Genomic DNA, 19,904 nt, shown 5'->3' with positions numbered 1-19,904 from the left:
GGTCATTACTGAATGTATTGGCCCAAGTTTCAAGATAACACTGTGTCTGTCTTTTGTTCCATGTGTTGAGACAAGAAAAGACTTTTTTATATTGGTAGATGACTTGTGGTATATCTGATATTATACAATGAATAATTTACTGCTCTAAACTGTCAGATTGGCCAGTGGTTGTCAATACTCCTGTCCCTCTTTGTCATGCTTTAATCCCTTCAATAAATAGGTCACTAACTACATGTACTATGACAAACTAATGGTAATGAGATATTACAACTATCCCTTAGTCAATAATATAATAACATATAAATAAACAGGACATGGTACATTGTGGTGCGTGGACACTAACAAGTGCTCTATAACATATATATTACATATGTATATCTATACAAGCATCAATGAACACATTCAATATGGCTGTACAATATCGCTACATACTAAAACTAGTTCACCCATTTGTCACCTCATAATGAATGAATGCCTCCAACATTACATCGCACCATACCCAGTACTACAGCACTCAATACTGCAGCCTACTATATATACAACTGTGGCTGTACACAAGCAAACCACTTAAAACGAAATAAAATATGAAACAGTTGATCGTATGTCCTGAGAGTTTCCAACATGAGACCCAGAGGTGGAGGGCCCCGTGGTAAAATGTCAGGAGACCTTAACCATTTGTTGTGGTCCATTATAATGTGAGAACTATTTAGTTAGTGTGGTATAATACGTCAGAACACCTTAACCATTTGTTGTGGTCCATTGTAATGTGAGAACTCTTTAGTTAGTGTGGTATGTCAGAACACCTTAACCATTTGTTGTGGTCCATTATAATGTGAGAACTCTTTAGTTAGTGTGGTATGTCAGAACACCTTAACCATTTGTTGTGGTCCATTATAATGTGAGAACTCTTTAGTTAGTGTGGTATGTCAGAACACCTTAACCATTTGTTGTGGTCTATTGTAATGTGAGAACTCTTTAGTTAGTGTGGTATGTCAGAATACCTTAACCATTTGTTGTGGTCTATTGTAATGTGAGAACTCTTTAGTTAGTGTGATATGTCAGAATACCTTAACCATTTGTTGTGGACCATTGTAATGTGAGAACTCTTTAGTTAGTGTGGTATAATATGTCAGAACACCTTAACCATTTGTTGTGATCCATTGTAATGTGAGAACTCTTTAGTTAGTGTGGTATAATACGTCAGAACACCTTAACCATTTGTTGTGGTCTATTGTAATGTGAGAACTCTTTAGTCAGTGTGGTATAATACGTCAGAATACCTTAACCATTTGTTGTGGTCTATTGTAATGTGAGAACTCTTTAGTTAGTGTGATATGTCAGAACACCTTAACCATTTGTTGTGGTCCATTATAATGTGAGAACTCTTTAGTTAGTGTGGTATAATACGTCAGAACACCTTAACCATTTGTTGTGGTCTATTGTAATGTGAGAACTCTTTAGTCAGTGTGGTATAATACGTCAGAACAACTTAACCATTTGTTGTGGTCTATTGTAATGTGAGAACTCTTTAGTCAGTGTGGTATGTCAGAACACCTTAACCATTTGTTGTGGTCTATTGTAATGTGAGAACTCTTTAGTTAGTGTGGTATGTCAGAATACCTTAACCATTTGTTGTGGTCCATTGTAATGTGAGAACTCTTTAGTTAGTGTGGTATAATACGTCAGAATACCTTAACCATTTGTTGTGGTCTATTGTAATGTGAGAACTCTTTAGTTAGTGTGATATGTCAGAACACCTTAACCATTTGTTGTGGTCCATTATAATGTGAGAACTCTTTAGTTAGTGTGGTATAATACGTCAGAACACCTTAACCATTTGTTGTGGTCTATTGTAATGTGAGAACTCTTTAGTCAGTGTGGTATAATACGTCAGAACACCTTAACCATTTGTTGTGGTCTATTGTAATGTGAGAACTCTTTAGTAAGTGTGGTATGTCAGAACACCTTAACCATTTGTTGTGGTCCATTGTAATGTGAGAACTCTTTAGTTAGTGTGGTATGTCAGAACACCTTAACCATTTGTTGTGGTCCATTATAATGTGAGAACTCTTTAGTTAGTGTGGTATGTCAGAACACCTTAACCATTTGTTGTGGTCTATTGTAATGTGAGAACTCTTTAGTCAGTGTGGTATAATACGTCAGAACACCTTAACCATTTGTTGTGGTCCATTGTAATGTGAGAACTCTTTAGTTAGTGTGGTATGTCAGAATACCTTAACCATTTGTTGTGGTCTATTGTAATGTGAGAACTCTTTAGTCAGTGTGGTATGTCAGAACACCTTAACCATTTGTTGTGGACCATTGTAATGTGAGAACTCTTTAGTCAGTGTGGTATAATACGTCAGAACACCTTTAACATTTGTTGTGGACCATTGTAATGTGAGAACTCTTTAGTTAGTGTGGTATAATACATCAGGTCACCTTAACCATTTAGCCACCACAGATCATCATAATAATGTGCTAAAGTGTCATTTACTTGTGTACAGTCACCATATAAAACTTCAACAATTTTTAACATCAGACTTCAATAAATAATGCACCGGTCAAGCCCAACATTCCTTACTTACATACACATCTATACACACTTTGTCTACATCTACAACACACAATAGTGTAATAAATAATTCCTCATATATATTCAAAATTCAATTTTTCTGCCATGATGACAAAAAGCCAGGCACACGACGTCATGTTCATTAATTAGTTATAAGTGATTGTGAATGGATATAACTCCTGACGTATATATCACTACTAAGTTAAGTACACTGCCACAGACTCATCACATGGAGGCTAGCTACTAGTACCTACCTCATCTCTATAGCTAGCTACTAGTACCTATCTCATCTCTATAGCTAGCTCAGTACCTATCTCATCTCTATAGCTAGCTCAGTACCTATCTCATCTCTATAGCTAGCTACTAGTACCTATCTCATCTCTATAGCTAGCTACTAGTACCTATCTCATCTCTATAGCTAGCTCAGTACCTATCTCATCTCTATAGCTAGCTACTAGTACCTATCTCATCTCTATAGCTAGCTACTAGTACCTATCTCATCTCTATAGCTAGCTACTAGTACCTATCTCATCTCTATAGCTAGCTCTAGTACCTATCTCATCTCTATAGCTAGCTACTAGTACCTATCTCATCTCTATAGCTAGCTACTAGTACCTATCTCATCTCTATAGCTAGCTACTAGTACCTATCTCATCTCTATAGCTAGCTACTAGTACACTTATCTCTATCTCTATAGCTAGCTACTAGTACCTATCTCATCTCTATAGCTAGCTACTAGTACTATCTCATCTCTATAGCTAGCTACTAGTACCTATTCATCTCTATAGCTAGCTACTAGTACCTATCTCATCTCTATAGCTAGCTACTAGTACCTATCTCATCTCTATAGCTAGCTCTAGTACCTATCTCATCTCTATAGCTAGCTACTAGTACCTATCTCATCTCTATAGCTAGCTACTAGTACCTATCTCATCTCTATAGCTAGCTACTAGTACCTATCTCATCTCTATAGCTAGCTACTAGTACTTATCTCATCTCTATAGCTAGCTACTAGTACCTATCTCATCTCTATAGCTAGCTTCTAGTACCTATCTCATCTCTATAGCTAGCTACTAGTACCTATCTCATCTCTATAGCTAGCTACTAGTACCTATCTCATCTCTATAGCTAGCTACTAGTACCTATCTCATCTCTATAGCTAGCTACTAGTACCTATCTCATCTCTATAGCTAGCTACTAGTACCTATCTCATCTCTATAGCTAGCTCAGTACCTATCTCATCTCTATAGCTAGCTACTAGTACCTATCTCATCTCTATAGCTAGCTACTAGTACCTATCTCATCTCTATAGCTAGCTACTAGTACCTATCTCATCTAGCTAGCTCTAGTACCTATCTCATCTCTATAGCTAGCTTCTATCCTACTCATCTATATAGCTCATCTCTACCTATACTCTCTTCTATAGCTAGCTACTAGTACCTATCTCATCTCTATAGCTAGCTACTAGTACCTATCTCATCTCTATAGCTAGCTACTAGTACCTATCTCATCTCTATAATCTGTATGATCAATATAACGGCTGATCTGTGTGATACAGTAAACACATAGTATAGAGAGTGGGGCAAACAATAGGTTGGAATAACTGTGGTCAATAAAAATGAGATGAGTCAACATGCTGTCATCACCTAGTATCTGCCCTAATGTCACTACATATGGACTAGTATTTGCATATACAGTACCCTGTCGTCATGCCAACATAACTACTTTGCATATAACAGGCCTATCCTGTACGGTTCACTGACAGAACTTATTTTCGATAATTACAGCAAAATGCATAAAGCTTCGAACTGTAAGTTGCAAAAGGTTTATATCCTACACAAAACAAATACAGCCATATGTCAAACAATGCCTACACAACGCAATAAAACGTTGTGTTAAAAGACCCTCATGTATTTCATGAATAGGTAAAACTTCTATAAACTATAGAATATTGTCATGAAGGCCACTTTCTACATAACAAACCGCTGTATATAAAGGCCGTCGGTTTTAGTTCCCAAACTCTACATGAGTCTCTGTATGAACTTGTTCTATCTACTGAATTTCCGTGGTCTTTAGAGAAATAATTAAAATAAAGCTAGGTGTGTAAGTACCTCGTCAGCTGACAATTTCTCCTTAATTACTCTTTTATCTTCTTACACTGAAAGTCCCAATAGTATAATCCTTATCTAAAAGCGTAGCACCGACCAACACTACACACAAACTAACATGTAATCTAGATATGCTTCTACATTGTCCACCAGAGTTACTTCCCCTGGTAATTTAACCTCACTGTCAATTGTATCACTTTCTTCTCTAAATTTCTGGTTGATCAAACCAAGTCGCCTATGAACAACCGGCTAAGTCTATGATCATTCCAGTGAAAGGTTAAAAGGTCACATCCTGTGTAGTGTCCCACTTCCTGTTTAGAACATCCACCTGTATTAAGGTTCCACTGGTTCTGTTTTTTTCCTCACTGTTCTCGGTTTGATTTTTTCGGATATCTGCCACAAACTTTCTTCACTGAGGTAATCCTCAAAGTTATTGAACACAGTCATGATTTTTTCATTTCTTTTGCACTCATAATTACTGCAAAAAGAGAAGTCATATAAACATACAGTTGTAGTATATCAGATGTCTGTAGTATACTTATCATGTGACACACTCGAGAAGACATAAGTGCTGCTGTCTCCAAATGACCAAGGTTTCACTATAACTTTCATTTTTACAGATTTTTTTCCCCAGTTAATTGATATTCAATGTTACAGCAGATATTCATTGTCGTGAATATTCAAACGTGATTTTTTATTTTATATTCTTCATTTTGCATCTACTGCAAAAATCTTGCATTACTTCAATCTAATATCACCTGGTTATACACCTATAAAGTGTTGTGTGGAATAAGTAAGATTTATTGGGATGAAAAAACCAGACCTCACTACACAGATGACAGATATTTACCATTTCTTGAACCTCCTCATGCTATCCAGTATGTTGAACTGTTGCCAACGTTTAGCGAAGTTAACGTTTTTGTCTGGCAGGAAGTCCTGGTTACCGATATTTATAAAGGTCAGGTCCTGAAGGATCAGTCCACTGTGGAAAAAAACAAATATCGTAATCAAGGATTTATAAGTGAGAAAGATTTGTTACTGTCTCTTAACATTACTAAACACCACGCGAGACGCCCATGAACCGGGAATAAAAACCATTTTTCTCAACAAATATTTGTCTTATCGAATCAGACGAAACACCAATGTAAAGTTTATTTAATTTCACAACGTTTATCACTGGCTTTAAGGACGGAAGACTTAAGAGGATATGTCTTAAATTTTCGTTAAAAAATTACGACAGCTCATGAAATGACGGCCCGCTTCAGAAAGTAAGACGGTAACCCTCGCACCCGCAAGCTACATCAAAGGCTGCGCCGGCGGATATCAAAGGAAAATCAGTCGTCGCCCAACGTCACGGTCAGTACACAAACACAAAAGCGCCTGCCTTGGACTTCCCCAAACCCCAGTGTGACTTATCCTTCTTATATACGTCCTTGTTGTAATTAAATATTGTACATGTTATACAGTCCATAAAGTTCTGCTTTGTTTATATATACTTTTAACGTCACAAAATAAGTCAGTTTCTGGTAGGTAGTTGTATTTCTCTTGCCTAGATGAATCCATGTAAAGTTTTGGTTCCCCATAGTAACGAAGACTGCATCAAGACAAGAAGACAAGATTTTTCCTATAGGTTAATCAAACATCAAAATTAAGGTCACAGTGACCACAACACATACTGCCCCAATCTATTGTCCCCTGGTTCCTGGTGAGGACAAATTGATAACAAAACCTCATACAAAATATAAGAAAGCCTTATCAAAAGCCTATGTAAAATCTTTATAAACGTTTCAAAACCTGCCTTCAAAATATCAATGGTTTTCTGAAATATATCTATGGGCCAGACAAGACAAGACATCAGCCAGCCTCAACAGTATGACTGGATACCTCAACCCCATACTAACAAGTTTTTGTTCTACCTAAGACATTGATCAATCAGCTTATCAATGACCAACTTACATGTATGGTATACAGGGAGGCTCTGTCTCACTCAAGGCTTGTCTGTAGGCACGGAACGATGCTGAACTGTCGATGAGCTGGCAGAACTCCTTCAGTGCCTAAATTAAAATAATACAACGTAGTTACCAAGAAACATATGACGACAATCCAGACCATTTAAGCACTGACATATCAAGTTAAAACAGTAAAATTGAGGGGTTATAGTTATGTGTCTTAAGGAGAAACTACAAAAACATTTAATTATGTGGTTCTGTTTCATGCTTGAAAATTTTAATTACTTTTATGTCAATCTAAAAATGAATTATAATTGCGTAATTTTTTTTTCTTTCAAATGTAATCGTCCTGATTTGAATCTCCCAGTGGGGCCTGTTCTATAAGACTTTATAGTTTTGTACCTCTAAGTTTTGTCTCTGCCACTCTAGACGTCGTATAGGAGCCGAATCGACAGCTGACAGGATAGCCAGGTAGGAGTTGAAGTTACTCAGCTTCCGCAGGTGCTATAAGTGTTAAGGGAAAAGGTAAATCAGTGTTAACTGACAGTTCAACATTGTGGTTTTATCATACGTTAATCATGTTAGCTCATTTACTTACACCTACAAACAATATTCATTTTATAACCACTACAAAAAGAGCATGTGATATCCAAATGTGGAAAGGAAGCGGAATGTCGAGGGTAAACCAATGTGGTTAGTAAAATGACGCTGATCCTATTAAAGTCAAAAAGATTAATCAAATTAAGGGAAAGGTAAGTTACCACTTAATAAGCCAAAAGACACAGACAATTAAGTAGTTTATAAATTCTTTATTTCTTAATAACAAATTAATGTTGATTTTTTGTGTTAAATAAAGCACTTTGAAGATTTATAGATATATAGATGCATGTTGTTTACATTGGTAGCTTACCCTCATGATTTTAATGAATTTGATTAAATATTTTTCTCGCTCCTTGGCTTCTTCCTGGATAAGAATTTGTGTTCTACACCTAAAACAAAATCATTGTAAGCGTTAGAAATCTCCACAGCTGATGACAAAATCAATAAATTCATATCCCGACTTGTCAGTTATGGTCATGGATCCATATTTATACATAATGATTACTATTTGACTCCAGAAGTCATCAACACACTTTTGCAACGGTAGGATACCAGCGAATGTGATAAAGAAAGTAGAGTGTAAACAACTATGATGGACTAAAAGTTTTGCCAAAAACAGGAATAACAGGGTTCAAGTACCATAGTGACTGTAATATCATAACAATGTGTACTTACCAGTAAGAAACTTTGTTGAAATGTTCAGTAAATTCTGTCAGGTTTGGACTTAGTTCTTCTGACTGCTCCCGGGCCCAAAGAAGAACCTCTGGGATCTAGACAAAACACAGTTTATTACCTTTCTGTCCTCTTTTACATTTGTTTCAAATTCAATAATTATTAGAATGTTTTCCCCTAAAAAAATTTATGTCATGAAATAGAATCTGGCCTAGTTTAACAAGAGTTAACTTAAAATTCTCCAAACGAAAGCATAACAAAAACTAAGGAAAAAATCTCAAATTAGGACATTCTATAATGCTTTCCAATGGGAAATTTTAAGTAAAGAATTGTTTGTAGAACTGGGCCCTGTTCTTCATCATGATATATGGCTATCAACACTATCAGATCACACTTCCTTGTACTTATATTTGAGTTAAGATCAAATCAGTCCTACCTCAATTTTCTGGAACAACTCCGCATCCATCAACGTCATCTGCTCCGCAATATCGTGTGACTTAAGGTGTAGGAGATCTGACGGGCTGTAACAAGTAAACAATCACTAAGTATAGGCTGATCAACAAATATAACAGGTATAATTAGGCTGACCAACAAATATAACGTGTATCATTAGGCTGACCAACAAATATAACATGTATCATTAGGCTAACCAACAAATATAACATGTATCATTAGGCTGACAACAAATATAACATGTATCATTAGGCTGACCAACAAATATAACATGTATCATTAGGCTAATCAACAAATATAACAGGTATAATTAGGCTGACCAACAAATATAACATGTATCATTAGGCTGACCAACAAATATAACATGTATCATTAGGCTAATCAAAACAAGAGGCCCAGAGGGCCTGTATCGCTCACCTGGTTTGTAATGCCAAGTAATGTTCTGAATACAGGTTCATTGTTTCTTTTCTGAAGGAATTTTAATATTAACCTCTAAATCCCCTATTGGGCCCCACCCCTCCTGCGCCCAGGGGGTCAGAGCCAAAATTTATACAAGTTCTGTTCCCCTTTCCCCAAGGATGTTTGTGGCCAAATTTGGTTACAATCCATGCAGAACTCTATGACTAGTAGCGATTTAAAGGATTTACCTCTATTTCCCCTATTGGGCCCCGCCCCTCCTGCCCCCGGGGGACCAGAGCCAAAATTTATACAAGTTCTGTTCCCCTTCCCCCAAGGATGGTTGTGGCCAAATTTGGTTACAATCCATGCAGAACTCTAGGACAAGTAGCGATTTATAGAATTTGCCTCTATTTCCCCTATTGGGCCCCCCTCCTCCTGCCCCCGGAGGGTCAGATCCAAAATTTATACAAGTTCTGTTCCCCCTCCCCCAAGGATGTTTGTGGCCAAATTTGGTTACATTCCATTCAGAACTCTATGACTAGTAGCAATTTAAAGGATTTACCTCTATTTCCCCTTTTGGGCCCCGCCCCTCCTGCCCCCGGGGAGTCAGAGCCAAAATTTATACAAGTTCTGTTCCCCCTCCCCCAAGGATGTTTGTGGCCAAATTTGGTTACAATCCATTCAGAACTCTATGACTAGTAGCGATTTAAAGGATTTACCTCTATTTCCCCTAATGGGCCCCGCCCCTCCTGCCCACGGGGGTCAGAGCCAAAATTTATACAAGTTCTGTTCCCCCTCCCCCAAGGATGTTTGTGGCCAAATTTGGTTACATTCCATGGAGAACTCTATGACTAGTAGCGATTTAAAGGATTTACCTCTATTTCCCCTCTTGGGCCCCGCCCCTCCTGCCCCCCGGGGACCAGAGCCAAAAGTTATACAAGTTCTGTTCCCCTTCCCCCGAGGATGTTTGTGGCCAAATTTGGTTACATTCCATTCAGAACTCTACGACTAGTAGCGATTTAAAGGATTTACCTCTATTTCCCCTATTTGGCCCCGCCCCTCCTGCCCCCCGGGGTCCAGAGCCAAAATTTATACAAGTTCTGTTCCCCTTCCCCCGAGGATGTTTGTGGCCAAATTTGGTTACATTCCATTCAGAACTCTACGACTAGTAGCGATTTAAAGGATTTACCTCTATTTCCCCTATTTGGCCCCGCCCCTCCTGCCCCCGGGGGGGTCAGAGCCAAAATTTATACAAGTTCTGTTCCCCTTCCCCCAAGGATGTTTGTGGCCAAATTTGGTTACATTCTATTCAAAGCTCTATGACTAGTAGCGATTTAAAGGATTTACCTCTATTTCCCCTATTGGGCCCCGCCCCTCCTGCCCCCGGGGGGTCAGAGCCAAAATTTATACAAGTTCTGTTCCCCCTCCCCCAAGGATGTTTGTGGCCAAATTTGGTTACAATCCATGTAGAACTCTATGACTAGTAGCGATTTAAAGGAAATGTTGACGGACAGACGGACGACGGACGGACGGACGGACGGACGGACGACGGACGACGGACGCCGCGCCATGACATAAGCTCACCGGCCCTTCGGGCCAGGTGAGCTAAAAATATAACAGGTATCATTAGGCTGACCAACAAATATAACATGTATCATTAGGCTGACCAACAAATATAACATGTATCATTAGGCTAATCAACAAATATAACATGTATCATTAGGCTAATCAACAAATAAAGCATGTTTCATTAGGCTGACCAACAAATATAACATGTATCATTAGGCTGACCAACAAATATAACATGTATCATTAGGCTGACCAACAAATATAACATGTGTCATTAGGCTGACCAACAAATATAACATGTTTCATTAGGCTGACCAACAAATATAACATGTTTCATTAGGCTAATCAACAAATAAAGCATGTTTCATTAGGCTGACCAACAAATATAACATGTATCATTAGGCTGACCAACAAATATAACATGTATCATTAGGCTGACCAACAAATATAACATGTATCATTAGGCTGACCAACAAATATAACATGTATCATTAGGCTGACCAACAAATATAACATGTATCATTAGGCTGACCAACAAATATAACATGTATCATTAGGCTAATCAACAAATATAACATGTATCATTAGGCTGAATCAACAAATATAACATGTATCATTAGGGAATCAACAAATATAACATGTATCATTAGCTAATCAACAAATATAACATGTATCATTAGGCTGACCAACAAATATAACATGTATGTATCATTAGGCTGACCAACAAATATAACATGTATCATTAGGCTAATCAACAAATATAACATGTATCATTAGGCTGACCAACAAATATAACATGTATCATTAGGCTAATCAACAAATATAACATGTATCATTAGGCTGACCAACAAATATAACATGTATCATTAGGCTGACCAACAAATATAACATGTATCATTAGGCTGATCAACAAATATAACATGTATCATTAGGCTGACCAACAAATATAACATGTATCATTAGGCTAATCAACAAATATAACATGTATCATTAGGCTGACCAACAAATATAACATGTATCATTAGGCTGACCAACAAATATAACATGTATCATTAGGCTGACCAACAAATATAACATGTATCATTAGGCTGACCAACAAATATAACATGTATCATTAGGCTAATCAACAAATATAACATGTTATCATTAGCTAATCAACAAATATAACATGTATCATTAGGCTGACCAACAAATATAACATGTATCATTAGGCTGACCAACAAATATAACATGTATCATTAGGCTAATGAGCTAATATAACATGTATCATTAGGCTAATCAACAAATATAACATGTATCATTAGGCTGACCAACAAATATAACATGTATCATTAGGCTGACCAACAAATATAACATGTATCATTAGGCTAATCAACAAATATAACATGTATCATTAGGCTGACCAACAAATATAACATGTATCATTAGGCTGACCAACAAATATAACATGTATCATTAGGCTAATCAACAAATATAACATGTATCATTAGGCTGACCAACAAATATAACATGTATCATTAGGCTAATCAACAAATATAACATGTATCATTATCAACAAATAACAAAATATACAACAGGTGTATAATTAGGCTGACCAACAAATATAACATGTTATAATTAGGCTGACCAACAAATATAACATGTATCATTAGGCTAATCAACAAATATAACATGTATCATTAGGCTGACCAACAAATATAACATGTATCATTAGGCTGACCAACAAATATAACATGTATCATTAGGCTGACCAACAAATATAACATGTTATCATTAGGCTGACCAACAAATATAACATGTATCATTAGGCTAATCAACAAATATAACATGTATCATTAGGCTGACCAACAAATATAACATGTATCATTAGGCTGACCAACAAATATAACATGTATCATTAGGCTAATCAACAAATATAACATGTATCATTAGGCTGACCAACAAATATAACATGTATAATTAGGCTAATCAACAAATATAACATGTATCATTAGGCTGACCAACAAATATAACATGTATCATTAGGCTAATCAACAAATATAACATGTATCATTAGGCTAATCAACAAATATAACATGTATAATTAGGCTGACCAACAAATATAACATGTATCATTAGGCTGACCAACAAATATAACATGTATGTATCATTAGGCTGACCAACAAATATAACATGCATAATTAGGCTAACCAACAAATATAACATGTATCATTAGGCTGACCAACAAATATAACATGTAACATTAGGCTGACCAACAAATAAGTTGGTATGTTAATTAGATTGCAGTATGATCAATATGTATGTACCATGGTAATATTTATCTACAGTATATCAAGTTTTTTCCTCTGTATACCGGTACATTAAGTTTCAAAATGTAGGGTACAACATTAACAGTAGCCTAAAGAGATACCAAAAATGTCTGTAGGACATACATGCAGGAGATTGAGTGATCTCCCCTTGTACCTACCTGGAGGCCAGAGATATAGAGGAGGTGATGTTCATTGTTTGTGCGACTTCACTGTGAGCTTTCTTCGCCTCACACTTCTCAATGATCTTTTTCCTGAGAATGCGTGCCAACATGAGATTCCCCTGACACAGCAGCTCAAACACAAGTTCCATCATTTTTTGTATGATTTGATCTTCAAGCTCAGCATGACTGGCAAACGAAAGAATTTTTTTTTTAAATAATGAAATTAGTTTAATTCAATTAATTTAAAACAGTACCCAATATAAAATGTTGAAACTGATATTGAACAGAATTTTTTTTTTCTATTTTTGGTTAAGAACCACAATATGCCAGGAATAGTTTTAATAGAGAAAGGATCACCAACCTCAGCTCATCAATGATCCGTACAAGAAGGGAAAACCCATTTCTGGCCAGACGCTTTTTTTTGTTGTCCCCTGCACGCTGAAATTTGTTGAATCTATACAAGACTTTGTCTATGAGATCACGAGGCAATATGAATGTTCTGTATGTCGTCAGGAAGGCCTCCTGGTACATGAATTCTGAAAAAAGGGCACATAACTCATATTAATCATTAACTCTCTGAACACCAGTATATCTCTCTGGTCATATCAGACATGCCGATGTTTTAATTGGAAGATGTGTAATATTTCAGAAAACCAAACACCATTATATGCCATACAGTCTATTTTCCTTTCACCAATTGTTACATAATTTCTTCAAATGCATGTTCATTGTATATACAATAGTTAACTTAATCTCCCTTATTATCATAGCAGGTGATTAAAGAAAGATAAAAGAAGTTAATTATCTGAATTAAATTGAAATGATCTATAATAAGAATTCTTTTTACAAATGATAAGAAAATGAAGAAAGGTTTAGAGACAAAGATAATGAAGAAGAAATTTATAAAAGTACAAAGATGGACGAGTATCCAGAATAACATCCATTACATGCAGATACAGAAGTTCATCATTGAGTATATACCCAGAGCCATGTATACACATTCTACCATAGTCTACACTCTAAACCATCACCAGGTCCATGCAATAGACATTTCTAAATGAGAAAGGGGACATGAATTACTGATGCCTTTTTTCAATGACAGATTGAGTTCTTATATCAAATACTTATTAAATCCAGAGAATGCATTCATTTTTCTTTTTTTTTTTTAATTGTTTTCTAATGCCATCACAAATAACTTACTATATCATTATCAGTTTTGTACCAGAATCTCACAGCTATGAAATATACAAAAAAGAAAATTTTTCTAATGATGGACAGAACTTTCATACTCTTAAAGTATTCCGAAACTGATACAACACACAAGCTCTTATTATAAAAACACAATGCTTCATTCTCGTGGAATTTATGCAAGTCATTCATGTATAGGTCATAGGCTATTTATAGATTATCAATAGAATACAATATAGACAGCAGAAAAACACATGGAATTCATGTCAAAACATTTCCGTAATCTCTGTAAGAAATAATTCAGTAATTAATAAAGATCATGCGATTATAAACATGTGTCATTAAGTGTGTGCATGTGTGTAATATGATGTGTGGTACATGAGGAGGGATATAAACATATATATATAGACACACATACAGTCAACACATGTGCTCGCATGATCGCGCTAGACACACACGATAATGGTACATACATGCACAGAGGTTGGATGATTGCTCTAAGGAAATATACACAATTACAATGATTCCCCACTCAAATCCTGACTAAATCCATGGAATTTATTCTTTTAAATTCTGTATTTTTTTACAGGTTCCGCTTTTCAATTTTCATAAGACCACATAATGGTATTTATTTTGATTAAATTGTTAGGAGTGGGGAAACATTGACGTCACACATTGGTACAACAGATGTGATTGGCCAAGTAGATATGTCACATGACACTTTCTAACCACTCACCTTCTTGATTACATGAAGCCAAATCAGTGTCCGACCCTTAGACGGGAAATGTTAAGAAACAAAATTAACGGATTTCTAAACCAAAACTTTGAAAACATAACCATATTGTTTGCAACTTTATGTCTGCAAATGAAATTCGATTTTGGCTGAATAAAGTTACTTATATATACTCGCTATATTTGAAAATGCTTGCAATTGATCTTGTCCTACAGTACATTGTTTTAAACAACAGACCCTCCAACTCGTCCTAGTAGTTTACAAAGTATCCATTCCCTCCCATTCTCTCTACTGAGAGGTACATCTAAGGCTTTTATTCACCTATCAATTAAAATCCTTAAGTCCTTAATAAGTGTGATCATTTTACTAATAATAGCGACATGATTCTACAAGCTGAAGTGACCTGTCATAGTGTGAATAGTTAATAATGGTAGATTTCAGATATTAGTACTATAGAAGCTTACTGATGATGAGTTACCAGCAGTCTTATCAACAATAGGGTAAACTGTCATTATCTCCCCTTTATGTGAACTGTTTAACAGAAATTTCCTAAATCTAACATGAAATTAAAGGGTTGCTACACTGGACTGCAGGGCATCAACACCATAAGCTAGTCTATCTGAATTCTAGGTCAACTTGGGACAAAGCTATAAAGCAGAAAGGAAGGATTGCCCTTATCACAGCAAATATTCACTTCTACAAGGAACTATTTAAAGCAATATACATGTTCAAACTGTCATGAAATAATTTCTAAAGAAATATTACATTTGTGTTAAAAATTCTTCTCTCGCTCATTAAAGCATTACTTGTAAATGGTACTTTGGGGAATAAAATGGTACCACCAATAGCATATTATATATACAAATCTTATAACATTCTCATAGACAAACAGACCCTTTACCAAGAGATTATAAGCATATACATTGTATGTTCTAATGGAAAGCATTCAAGTTGCAGAAGAATATAAATATATTATACATATGCTATACCACAGTAAAAGTCATTTCAATTGTTATCCTTTGTTTGTTCATAACATGACATAAAGAATGATAGTGTTGTTCAACTTATGATAATCTGTTAATTTTTCACTAGATATTTATCACGATATAAAACAGGAGAGTAGAGAAGGACGGTAGATATCAGTACTGGTAGGGAAGTTATAGTACCGGTAAGTCTGTGTGCAGTGTGTGACCAGGTTAGTTAACGCTTTCATTAATCTCTATATGGATTAGACGTCGGTCGTTAAATTGAGATGTTTTAGACATCGGTCGTTAAGATGAGATGTTTTAGATATCGGTCGTTAAGATGAGATGTTTTAGATATCGGTCGTTAAGATGAGATGTTTTAGACATCGGTCGTTAAGATGAGATGTTTTAGATATCTGTCGTTAAGATGAGATGTTCTGATATTACATGGATTAACAGGTGAAGACCATGGTAACAGAGGATTGTAAACTAGAGGCGACTAGGCATCACAGTATTAGATGATTTGTTGATTAGAGGCGACATGAAAAACACGTCTAGGGTAGTCTATAGAGGCATGTCTGGGAAGTCAGGAATAAGGGTAGACCTTAAATTGTTTTTCTCCTAGAACTCCGGTCCTGGTTATCATCCACAAACAAGAGGCCCATGGGCCTTAACGGTCATCTGACTAATAGTACAATACAACATAGTCGTTTAAAGATCTTAGCCTATTTGACCCCTATGACCTTGAATGAAGATCAAGGTCATTCATTTGAACAAAATTGGTAGCCCTTCATCCCAGCATGCGACAGGCCTAATATCAGGTCTCTAGGCCTCTTAGTTATTCACAAGAACTTGTTTAAAGGATTTTAGCCTATTTGACCCCTGTGACCTTGAATGAAGGTCATAGGTCATTTATTTGAACAGACTTGGTTGCCCTTCATCCATGCATCCTGCAGGCCCAATATCAGTACCCTAGGCCTTCTGGTTCTTGAGAAGAAATCGTTTAAAGATTTTAGCCTATTTGACCCCTATGACCTTGAAAGAAGGTCAAGGTCATTTATTTGAACAAACTTGGTAGCCCTTCATCCCAGCATTCTACAGGCCTAATATCAGGTCTCTAGGCCTCTTAGTTATTCACAAGAAGTTGTTTAAAGGATTTTAGCCTATTTGACCCCTTTGACCTTGAATGAAGGTCAAGGTCATTCATTTGAACAAACTTGGTAGCCCTTCATCCCAGCATGTCACAGGCCCAATATCAGTACCCTGGGCCTTCTGGTTCTTGAGAAGAAGTCGTTTAAAGATTTTAGCCTTTTTGACCCCTTTGACCCTGAATGAACGTCAAGGTCATTTATTTGAACAAACTTGGTAGCCCTTCATCCATGCATCCTACAGGCCCAATATCAGTACCCTGGGCCTTCTGGTTCTTGAGAAGAAGTCGTTTAAAGATTTTAGCCTTTTTGACCCCTTTGACCCCTTTGACCTTGAATGAAGGTCAAGGTCATTCATTTTGAACAAACTTGGTAGCCCTTCATCCCAGCATGTCACAGGCACAATATCAGTACCCTGGGCCTTCTGGTTCTCGAGAAGAAGTCGTTAAAAGATTTTAGCCTATTTGACCCCTTTGACCTTGAATGAAGGTCAAGGTCATTCATTTGAACAAACTTGGTAGCCCTTCATCCCAGCATGCCACAGGCCTAATATCAGGTCTCTAGGCCTCTTAGTTATTCACAAGAAGTTGTTTAAAGGATTTTAGCCTATTTGACCCCTGTGACCTTGAATGAAGGTCAAGGTCATTTATTTGAACAAACTTGGTAGCCCTTCATCCCAGCATCCTATTTTCAGGCCCAATATCAGTACCCTAGGCCTTCTGGTTCTTGAGAAGAAATCGTTTAAAGATTTTAGCCTATTTGACCCCTATGACCTTGAAAGAAGGTCAAGGTCATTTATTTGAACAAACTTGGTAGCCCTTCACCCATGCATTCTACAGGCCCAATATCAGTACTCTGGCCTCTTCTGGTTCTTGAGAAGAAGTTTTTAAAGATTTTAGCCTATTTGACCCCTTTGACCTTGAATGAAGGTCAAGGTCATCATTTTTTACCTTGAATTGTTTTGAAAACAAACCTCCAATCAGCACTTCATATACCAGTGATTAGAAATGTTTGTAAGTCTAAATCCCCCCCCCCCCCCCTTCTCCTATTTTTATATAAAATTAGAACAGAATGTTATGTGACATTAGCAACACGACGAAGGGGAACATGATGGAACAAGACTGACATTGCATGCTCCCATTTAATGGCAGAGATATAACAACTAGATGGAAACATACACATCTGAAGCTGCTCCCTGGGTTGGTCCCTCGATTAAACTTGCAGCTTTCTCCGCGGCATATCAGCAGCGTACTCTGGCACAGAGAAATCAGACTGGCTGGAAGTTGTGGACAACTGACTATCACGATTAACATTGTCCTGTAAAAGAAACAATGAAAATAATATGACTTTTTGGTTGTCTTTTTAAAAATAAAATCATCAAAAGTGATAGATCCATTATTCTGTATAGCCATTTTTTCGCAGGTTAAAATTTCTCGTTTTTAAATTTTCGCAAATATCTTAAGTGAATTCAACCATTTCTCAATATTTTGTATATCAAATTTCGACAATCATAGCAATATCCCCTGAAATTGCGAAAATATTTTACCTTCAGAAATAATAATATAAGAGGATGACAGACGATTTTCTAATAGTGATGATTTGCTATGAGCCTGGTGGAGGAAGACTTACCCTGAGTTTGGTGGGAAGGGGAGGAATCATTGGACTGTTTGGAGCACTTCCACTAAAGGAAGAGTCAGAGCTGAGGTCCGAGATCACACTGATCGTATTTGAGCGTGGATAAATCTGTGGCTGTAGCTCCATCTGGTGATTCTGCCACTGTGACTCGTAAAAGTTGATTGAGTGTCGGGAATACACACACTCAGTTATTGCACTTGGTTGGGTGTAGTTTCCAAAGGTCTGCATGTAGGCTTGTACTGTAATACAGAGTTATACATGTAGGCTTGTACTGTAATACAGAGTTATACATGTAGGCTTGTACTGTAATACAGAGTTATACATGTAGGCTTGTACTATAATACAAAGTTATACATGTAGGCTTGTACTGTAATACAGAGTTATACATGTAGGCTTGTAATGTAATACACAAAGGTCTGCATGTAGGCTTGTACTGTAATACACAAAGGTCTGCATGTAGGCTTGTACTGTAATACAGAGTTATACATGTAGGCTTGTACTGTAATACACAAAGGTCTTCATGTAGGCTTGTACTGTAATACTGAGTTATACATGTAGGCTTGTACTGTAATACAGAGTTATACATGTAGGCTTGAACTGTAATTCAGAGTTATACATGTAGGCTTGTACTGTAATACAGAGTTATACAAGTAGGCTTGTTCTGTAATACCGAGTTATACATGTAGGCTTGTACTGTAATACAGAGTTATACATATAGGCTTGTACTGTAATACACAAAGGTCTGCATGTAGGCTTGTACTGTAATACACAAAGTTCTGCATGTAGGCTTGTACTGTAATACAGAGTTAAACATGTAGGCTTGTACTGTAATACAGAGTTATACATGTAGGCTTGTACAGTAATACACAAAGTTCTGCATGTAGGCTTGTACTGTAATACAGAGTTAAACATGTAGGCTTGTACTGTAATACAGAGTTATACATGTAGGCTTGTACTGTAATACAGAGTTATACATGTAGGCTTGTACTGTAATACAAAGTTATACATGTAGGCTTGTACTGTAATACAGAGTTATACATGTAGGCTTGTAATGTAATACACAAAGGTCTGCATGTAGGCTTGTACTGTAATACACAAAGGTCTGCATGTAGGCTTGTACTGTAATACAGAGTTATACATGTAGGCTTGTACTGTAATACACAAAGGTCTTCATGTAGGCTTGTACTGTAATACTGAGTTATACATGTATACATGTAGGCTTGTACTGTAATACAGAGTTATACATATAGGCTTGTACTGTAATACACAAAGGTCTGCATGTAGGCTTGTACTGTAATACACAAAGTTCTGCATGTAGGCTTGTACTGTAATACAGAGTTAAACATGTAGGCTTGTACTGTAATACAGAGTTATATATGTAGGCTTGTACTGTAATACAGAGTTATACATGTAGGCTTGTACTGTAATACAAAGTTATAC

At 36.5% G+C, this 19,904-nt stretch overlaps 1 protein-coding gene across 1 annotated transcript in view; it reads right to left on the bottom strand.

Moving 5' to 3' along the window:
* Positions 1 to 4,016: 4,016 nt before the first annotated feature.
* The window catches only part of LOC138322114 (rap guanine nucleotide exchange factor 1-like), a 77,751-nt gene continuing 61,863 nt past the window's right edge, over positions 4,017 to 19,904 (bottom strand). The window contains 14 exon segments of the mRNA XM_069266173.1: positions 4,017 to 5,161; positions 5,534 to 5,665; positions 6,640 to 6,737; positions 7,035 to 7,136; positions 7,543 to 7,621; positions 7,908 to 8,002; positions 8,341 to 8,425; positions 12,793 to 12,981; positions 13,157 to 13,331; positions 14,720 to 14,755; positions 15,195 to 15,247; positions 18,008 to 18,065; positions 18,068 to 18,146; positions 18,459 to 18,703. Coding sequence (XP_069122274.1) covers positions 5,017 to 5,161; positions 5,534 to 5,665; positions 6,640 to 6,737; positions 7,035 to 7,136; positions 7,543 to 7,621; positions 7,908 to 8,002; positions 8,341 to 8,425; positions 12,793 to 12,981; positions 13,157 to 13,331; positions 14,720 to 14,755; positions 15,195 to 15,247; positions 18,008 to 18,065; positions 18,068 to 18,146; positions 18,459 to 18,703 — 1,571 coding nt within the window. The 3' untranslated portion in view covers positions 4,017 to 5,016.

Source organism: Argopecten irradians, chromosome 4, assembly GCF_041381155.1.
Source record: "Argopecten irradians isolate NY chromosome 4, Ai_NY, whole genome shotgun sequence".
Taxonomy (NCBI): domain Eukaryota; kingdom Metazoa; phylum Mollusca; class Bivalvia; order Pectinida; family Pectinidae; genus Argopecten; species Argopecten irradians.
Note: the sequence above shows the minus strand (reverse complement) of the source record. Positions and strands in the feature narration are given on the sequence as shown.